Genomic DNA, 8,849 nt, shown 5'->3' with positions numbered 1-8,849 from the left:
TCAACACGAACCAGCGGCGGTGCTCTCTGCACAGGGGCGGACGGTCCGCGGCCTGGTGCGAGGCTAGGGTTTCCTGCTTGACGGTCGGACGGTCCGCGCCCTGGGGTCGGACGGTCCGCGCGTGTGCAGGGGCGGCGGAAGATCGCCGGTGGCGCCTGGATCTCGCTCCCGGGAGGGACCCCGTCGGGGTGGAGAGATCCTAGGAGTTGTCTAGGCTCGAGCAGGCCGACCTAGACTCCTCTAATCGACGTGGAGTCGAAGAGAAGCGAAGAATTTGAGGATCGAAAGGCTAAACTAGAACTAGACTAGAACTACTCTTAGGAAATAAATGCGAAATAGAAGTGTTTTGATTCGATTGATGATACAAATCGGCCGTATACCTCTCTATTTATAGGGGAGGGGGGGCGGACCCTTTACACAACTGATTTCCGAGCTAATTCCGCGAATCTAGCTAACAACTGTAGCACAAAACTCGGAACCCTAATCTGTTCTGCGCACGCGCGGACCGTCCGGCCCACAGGCGCGGACTGTCCGGACTGCGGACTATCCGGCCTCAGGGCCGGACCGTTTGCACGCTCATTTTGGTGCTAAATAGTTCGTTTTCGCAATTCCGTTTATCCCGCTCCCGTTTCCGTTCTCGACTATTCCGGACTCAATCCCGTTTTCGATGATAAAATGCGGATACGAAAACGGGAGATGAGTTTTTCCGTCAGTTTTCATCCCTAGCTGCTGCCGTCCTATCTCCTATCTTCGTTCTCGTCTTCCTTCCTACCACCATTCCGGTCATCACCGTCGGTGAACGCTACAACCCAGCTATAGTGCTAACAGAGCCTGGAGGGAAGGGAGTAGGCGATGCTACTGCCTCTTTCAAGCAACGCGTGCGCAGTCTCTCTTGTTCTGGTAATCTGGTCTGGTGTACTGCCCCTCTGCTAGTGTAGTAGTGGCAGGCTAGGTTTTTTTTAAAAAAAATCCTCTTTTTTTAGCAGAGCAGCTATGCCAATTCGGTGCAGCCTTTTCCATCAGTCTGAAGTCTAAACAGTGAACACTCATTCAGCGCATTATCAGGAGGCGATATAGAGGGGAGAAAAGGAAAATCGTCCATCCAATCCCAACTTGGTATAACAAGATCCCGCTCCTTTCCCATCACCACCCATCGTTTTCCGCTTTGCATCCGTCAATCTGCTTGCCATCAGCCCCCACGGGCCACGGCGCCGACGACTCAGCATCCCGCCTTGGACTTGGACGGGATCAGCACGTCGGTCGGGGAAGCAAGTGTCCAGTCCATCCATCCGCGACCGCGAGTAGGAACAGTAACTGACGGCGGCAAGGGAGTAGAGGAGGGACGGGACACGGGAAGAGAGGAGGAGCTTGCTTGGACAGCCGGTGGACTGGTGCTGGTATATAGATAGCTACTAGAGGTAGGCGGGCGGGCGGGCGGCCAATGCTGTCAGGCGCGTAGGGCTAGGAGCATGGGCGGAGGGGGCGCGATCGTCCACGGCTTCCGCCGCTGGTTCCACCGCCGGAGCGGCTCCACCTCCAATCAGTCGTCCATCGCCGGCGACGGCGAGGGGGAGGCGGACGGCGGCTCGCCGGATCTCGAGATCGTCGATGACCCGGATCTCCTCGGCCTCCGCGCCATCCGCGTGCCCAAGCGCAAGATGCCGCTCCCCGTCGAGAGCCACAGGAAGGTGAGCGACTGAGTGGACCCGCTTCAGTTGCCTTGCCTTGCTTGCCTAGTTGCCTGCCTTGCCGTTGCTTGCTTCTGCGGAACTCTTCTCTAAGCTGTCCGCTTGTATTTTTGGTGTGATCTGACCAGCCGACCAGGGCACCGGCTCGGCTTCTACTAAGGTAGACTTGATCTGCACCTCTACGTCCAGTTTCCCTTTGCCCGATGTTGCTTCAATGAGAAAAGGTCTTGCCCTTGCATGCGTTCCTACTGAATTTACCTGACCGTGTATTCAGTGAAAAGGTCAATTTTTTAGTAGGTTGGGTCAATGGCCCATGGAGAAGATCCTAGCTTTATAAACCTGTAGATGCATGTTATGCGGCCATGCCATTTGCTTTGCTGACGAATAGCTTTCGATGATACACTAGTGTTCAGTTAACCGTAGGTTGTTTCGCCACAGGTATTTTGTAACCAGTCATTCCTTGGATGTTGAATTTCTGAATATCTCTGGCTAACTTCAGTATGTCCTTGAAAAATTGTGGTGTTACAGGACTCGGTGGAAATGGAGTTCTTCACCGAGTACGGAGAGGCAAGCCAGTACCAGATCCAAGAAGTCATTGGTAAAGGCAGCTACGGGGTAGTTGCTGCAGCTGTAGATACCCGCACCGGTGAGCGGGTTGCTATCAAGAAGATCAACGATGTGTTTGAGCATGTCTCGGACGCCACACGCATACTGCGGGAGATCAAGCTCCTTCGGTTGCTTCGTCACCCAGACATAGTTGAGATTAAGCACATCATGCTCCCTCCATCTCGGAGGGAGTTCCAAGATATTTATGTTGTTTTTGAGCTCATGGAGTCTGATCTCCATCAAGTGATCAAGGCCAATGATGACCTCACCCCTGAACATCACCAGTTTTTCCTGTACCAACTTCTTCGTGCTCTCAAGTACATCCATGCTGGTAAGTATATTAATTAGTACCAACCACACAGTACCTATCCAATCTAGCAAGACAGTTTTTGTATTTGTCAAATTGTTGTGGGCTCATCTGTTCATGGTTATCCAGTTTATTATTACAATAATGTGATCTTTATGTTCTATACCGGTGCAGCTAATGTATTTCATCGTGACCTAAAGCCCAAGAATATACTGGCTAACTCGGACTGCAAACTGAAAATATGTGACTTTGGTCTTGCCCGTGCATCATTTAATGATGCCCCTTCAGCTATATTTTGGACAGTAAGACCCTTGCCATCTTATGGAAGCATTCATGTTCCACTTTGCTATTTTTAATGTGCATCTGCTTTTCTATTTGAAGGATTATGTGGCAACGAGGTGGTACCGGGCACCTGAACTATGTGGTTCTTTTTTCTCCAAAGTAATGTATTCAGCTCTTGATGCATGAAGTGGTCAACTGTGTAGTGCATCATATTTCACTTTTAATGAATATTCTTGTAGTATACTCCTACAATCATGTATTCTTTATATTCTTGGGGCATACTGTGCTGAAAACTGAGGTGTAAAGTTTTTTTAGACAAGATTATGTTGCAAAATCCTTATGTTACCGCTATCCAAATTCTGACTCATTTTAATTTATATGCAGTACACTCCTGCAATTGATATTTGGAGCATTGGGTGCATATTTGCTGAACTTCTCACTGGAAGGCCACTATTTCCTGGGAAGAATGTTGTACACCAATTAGATATTATAACAGATCTTCTTGGAACTCCATCATCTGAGACCTTATCTCGGGTACTGCATCTCAATTATTTCTGAGTCATTTTTTTCCTAAACCTCCTATTATATCATTAAAGTAGCTAATGTGTTCTCTAACAAGACTAAGGGTCTGTTTGGATGCTAATTACTAGCTAGCTAAAAAATAGCTCTAGTGCATCCAAGCAGAAGAGGTAATAGATGGGCTATTTTTTAGCCAAGTCATGTGTATCCAAACAGGCCCTAAACAAAGGATCTATGCAAATATAATATTAAAGCAACATTTTATCAACAAAGTTCATTGCAATTGCAAGCCACTGAAATATTTCCTTTAGTCTCTATCTATTTGTTTATTTTGTGATTTCTGCTCCTTGCCTCCTTCTAGAGATTTCACATACGTAAAAAACATCCATAATGTTGTCTACAATCTTTGCAGATCCGAAATGAGAAGGCCAGGAGATACTTAAGCTGCATGCGGAAAAAATATCCCGTGCCCTTTACTCATAAATTTCGAAATGCCGATCCTTTGGCTCTTCGTCTTTTAGAGCGTTTACTTGCATTTGATCCTAAAGATCGGCCTACTGCAGAAGAGGTGAACTCAATCATAACACACTTTCTTTTCCTTTGTTAGATCCGCTTTAAGAGTTTCCGTAAAAAAGATGTCACACATATAATTTGATTTTTTATACCCCTTCCGTCCCAAAATATTAGTCATTTTAGCTCTTAATTTTTATGTCTATGTTCAAATGGATGATGATAAATCTAGACATATATATAAAATAAATACAGTAATTATTGTATGAATCAACTAAAAAGGTAAAACAAATTTTATTTTGGTATGGAGGGGGTATAATATATAATTTTAACTTATTTCAGGCTCTAGCTGATCCATACTTTGCATCCCTTGCTAATGTGGAACGTGAGCCATCAAGACACCCAATTTCTAAACTTGAGTTTGAATTTGAAAGAAGGAAGCTGGCCAAAGATGATGTTAGAGAATTGATCTATCGAGAGGTATGGAGCAACAACTTCTAATATATTTTCCTGTTTGTGTAAAAAAAAGTATAGTCACTGTGTTTGAAAATTATTTTTTTAATAATATGCAAGCAGATTTTGGAGTATCATCCACAGATGCTGGAGGAGCACATGCAAGGTGGAGAACAGATTAGCTTCCTCTACCCGAGGTGCAGTACTACATTAGTTTTTTTTTCCTTCTAAGTTCTAAGCTTTTACTACCATACAACAGGGAATAGTTTACTTCAACATCAAACAAAGCTGCCTATATACTATGTTTTACTTGCATCCTACTCAATCCTTTGTCAAGTTGCTTGTCTTTCAGTATGATCGTTCACTCAAATCTTACCTACTTCACACTTTTGCCAGGAAAGGATTGGTATATAGGAAACAATAATCATCCATTTTAAAAATTTAAGGGCGAAATACAGTTTTTATTTCTGTTGCGAGGAGTTGCTGGGTCTGATAAAGCATGTATCTAGTATTCTTCTTTTATCTAGAAGGATTGGTATCGTTGGTAATACTACTATCTTTTGCTGCAGTGGAGTTGATCGGTTCAAACGGCAGTTTGCACATCTTGAGGAGCATTATAGCAAGGGAGAAAGAGGTTCTCCACTGCAAAGAAAGCATGCTTCTTTACCAAGGTATACATGATTCAGGAGTGCAGAACCCCTGTTGCTTTGATCTCAGCCGTGCTAAATCCTGCGTGTCTCTGCGTATGACAGGGAAAGAGTGGTTGTATCGAAGGACGGTGATACTGATCAACATATTAATGACCAGGAGAGAAGTGCAGATTCTGTCGCCCGCACCACTGTGAGCCCTCCAAGGTCAGAAGACGACGACATGAGCGATGTGAAATCCACAAGCTTAAGCTCTCGGAGCTACCTGAAGAGTGCGAGCATAAGTGCTTCCAAGTGTGTCGTTGCCACGAAGAAACACCCGGAGGTAATGCTGAATTCAACTGGTGTGGCAAGTAGGCAGGGCGGCACACTTGTGCACTATCAGTGTCTTCCTCTTTTTGATGGCATGCATGCACACTGTCAATATCAAGGACGGACGTGGAAAAGGACATCTTTGATTGATCTGTTACATGCAAGCTGTACCTTTTCCTTGATTCCTTCGTCCACTTTAGGGACTAGGTAGTGCCTCCACCACTACTCACGTTTGGTTTCTCTGCTAGGACGATGGAATCGCTGAGGAAATGGAAGGCGCCGTCAATGGATTGTCTGAAAAGGTCTCCAGGATGCACTCGTAAGCAGGACTGCCCCTGGCAACAGCAACCTTGTTGCAAGGTTTCTGTCTCTGGTACACTGTATTCCGACGACAGCCTTGGAAAGGCAAACACTGTATGTCACACAGCAGTACAGCACACTGTGCTGCGAGGTTGGGTTTTGCTTGCGTACATCCATCCACAGCTAGTTCGACTTTACCTGGGTGGAAGAGGAACACACCACCGCCTGATGGCCCTTTCTTCATCGTCTGCATTTCCACCGTGTCATGCCAGCGCTGCGTGGCACCTCTAGAAGGTAGAAGCCCTGCATGGATTCATGAAGAATTCCTAAGATGTAGCACTAGTCAGTGCATGGAGGAAACATAGTCGGCCTGTCGACCATGAGATGTTTTCTTGCAAATGGAGTCTGGACCTATGGTTTTCAGTTTTATTACAACGGCTTCTGCCGTAGGAAGTGTCAGCAGTGTATCATCCCTGTAATACCCAATTTATAAGAGACCATATAAAAGGAGAAAAATCATTTGCTTTATGTATGTGTATAACATATCCACTTATCATCACATGTGAATGCCATATTTAAAGATAAATAACTAATAAAAAGTTATACCACTAAAATATGAATCATGCTGGGTTTTTATTTTGTGTGCATTTTGTGATAATATAAAAATAAGGTAAAAATAAATATGATAATACCCAAATTAGAATTTAAACCATAAAGGAAATTCTAGAATGGAAACCAAAAGAGAAAAATATATATACAAAATAAATATCATAAATAGAGGTAATAAAAGTATGTTCAAATTATACTCTTAATCTAGGGAGGATTTACCACATGGTTGAGTTTGAATTTTGAATTCAAATGGAAAGGAAAAACAAGTTAGGAAAAGAAAATAAAAGGGGAACTCACCTGGGCCTCGCTACCACGTTTTGGCCCATCTCCCCTTTTGGATCCAGCGTAGGCGCCGCTAGGTGGGCCCTGCCCGTCATCACCAGCTGGGCCGCTGCGTGGCGGGACCCGCTCGTCGGGCGCTTCTCACTCGGCATGCATCTGGCTTGTGGGACCACTGGGCAGCGTCGTCCGCACACCTGGACAGCACGTCCTTGCTGGTGGGCCCGTCTCGTCATAGGACCATCTAGCATGTCGATTACATTTGGGGCCCGCGGATCGGGTTCTCTCTCTGCGGGTTTGTTGCAACCGCACTCTCCGGATGCGACGGCGGCGCACCGGCTTTCACCGAGAGTTCCGGGCGCACAACGTCCACTTCGCCTGGGGGTCCGAGTCCTCGGGCTATACAAGCCAATGGTGCGCACTTCTGTGCTTCCCCGACCACAGACGCGAACCAAAGCGCCATTGCCGAGACCTTCAGTCGTCGCCATGGAGTGCGGAGGAGAGAGAGAGCGTGTGTACACATCGCCGGCCGTTGTCCTCTGCTCGCCTTCGGTTGGAGGCCACTAAGTGTCCGAGTGCGGCGTGACTTCCTGGTGCGGCGGCAGAGGCGGCTTAGCGACTCGGCGTCGGGAAACCCTAGAGTTTCCATCGCGGTGCGGGCTAGGGATCTGCGCGCCAGCTTCGCCTTCGTCTCGATAGGAGGTATGATCAGTTTCCCTCTCTGAATGTGTGATAGGAAGCGTGGGGGGTTTAGTTAGGCGTAAGCTGGGTGAGGGCTCGGGTTGTTCACCGTCACGGCGGCGAGCTCACCTTCGGCTAGCGGCTCGGACACCCGCGCGTCACACTTGGGAAGAAACACTGTGGGGCATTGATTCATGAGGGGATGGTCCACATTGTTCCGAAGACTAATCACTTGCAGGGGCGATCTGGTCCGTAGAAATGTAATCGGAGGACTGGGAACTATCGGCTGCATACCCCTTCGCTGCGATCAGTCATGGCCCGGGATCGGGCGGTGCTTACAGGGTTTCGGTTGAGAATTGGCCGCACCGTTGATTTCGGATCTAAGAGCCACGATGGAGTACCGGTTCAGGGTAGCGAGAATCTAATCGGTACCGTAGAGTTTTGATCCAGCAGCCCATAATGCACTGTACCCCTTCACGGGTACGTTTTACAAAAGAAACCTTATGTTTTTAGGATTTAGAACCCGTAGTCCACCTCAGGGGTCACCTGATGCTCCGTTACTTTTACGCCTGGGCCCCTACTGTTCTCGAATTTTGGCGCCCAGTCCAGGGGGAATAAAAACAGATAAACAAATATAAAAATTGGTTTTTAATACAAAATAAATTCTAGAAACTTGGAAAATTCATAATTAATTCATGTTAATTCCAAATTGACCCATTCTGATTTCTATAATTTCATAATAATATTGTTTATCCATTAGTGTCACTATTTTGACTTGAAAGACACATTAAAATTTATCTCTCACTTAACCTTGTATTAAATACATTAAACCTTTGGAAATTCATAATTTAAAATCTATAGCTCCAAATTTAATGATTCCAGTTCCTATGATCTTATTTTAATGTCTAGATTATTATTGTGTATTTTATTTACATGTTTGGTGTGACGTTAATTTTTGATGTACTATGTATGTATTGTATTGATGCGAGTAGACGAGCAAGCTACTGAAGATTCTGAGGTTCAACAAGTAGAAGTAGCTGAGCAGGAGCTCATTGAAGGCAAGTTGTGCTCTTGATCACTTACTTTTTCCCAGCCATGTTCTTATTAATTATAATGGTCTGCATAGGTTAATTTTGATGGGATCCTTTAGGTCACCCCAGTTTTGGTTATCTTTATACCTTGTTCACCACTGAAATATTTTTGGGTAGTACCTGCTACTGCTTTATGTGGATTTGGGGTATAGAGATACACTATTCATGATTACTCTTTTATTATCTCTTTATTATTACTATTCATGTTAAGATAATTATGTTAATGGGAACATGGAGCGACCACCCGGGAAAACAGTGCTACCATAAGGGTTTAATGGGACGCCCTTGGCTGATTAACTAGGAAAGCTAGTGGATGTCTTCCTTACCCGAAAGGGGCAAGGGTAGTAGGGGAGTGGTCAGTGTAGGGAGGTCCTTGGGTTGATTTTGCGCGATGACGGTCAGGCGAGGGATTTCTGCACTGGAGCTTTCTATAAATAAAAGAGAAATGTGCCTTTGGGCCATTTCTATAATATTTTGGTGATTAAGTGTCCAACACATATTAAGTGAGTTGATTATGTGCCAAACAAGCAAGAAGTGCAAATCATGTAGCAAGGTATGTTTCTAG

At 45.6% G+C, this 8,849-nt stretch overlaps 1 protein-coding gene across 6 annotated transcripts; it reads left to right on the top strand.

Moving 5' to 3' along the window:
- The first annotated feature begins 775 nt into the window (after positions 1 to 775).
- Positions 776 to 6,156, top strand: LOC100279766 (uncharacterized). Of its 6 annotated transcripts, none has more exons than XM_035959534.1 (12): positions 854 to 900; positions 984 to 1,116; positions 2,217 to 2,625; positions 2,776 to 2,903; positions 2,983 to 3,042; positions 3,268 to 3,417; positions 3,815 to 3,970; positions 4,255 to 4,392; positions 4,489 to 4,562; positions 4,935 to 5,036; positions 5,118 to 5,337; positions 5,573 to 6,156. In XM_035959534.1, the coding sequence occupies exons 3-12, from the start codon at positions 2,229 to 2,231 to the stop codon at positions 5,645 to 5,647; spliced, it is 1,500 nt and encodes a 499-aa protein (XP_035815427.1). In that variant the 5' UTR covers positions 854 to 900; positions 984 to 1,116; positions 2,217 to 2,228; the 3' UTR covers positions 5,648 to 6,156.
- Positions 6,157 to 8,849: the final 2,693 nt, after the last annotated feature.

Source organism: Zea mays, chromosome 6 (genome assembly GCF_902167145.1).
Source record: "Zea mays cultivar B73 chromosome 6, Zm-B73-REFERENCE-NAM-5.0, whole genome shotgun sequence".
Lineage (NCBI taxonomy): Eukaryota > Viridiplantae > Streptophyta > Magnoliopsida > Poales > Poaceae > Zea > Zea mays.
Note: the sequence above shows the minus strand (reverse complement) of the source record. Positions and strands in the feature narration are given on the sequence as shown.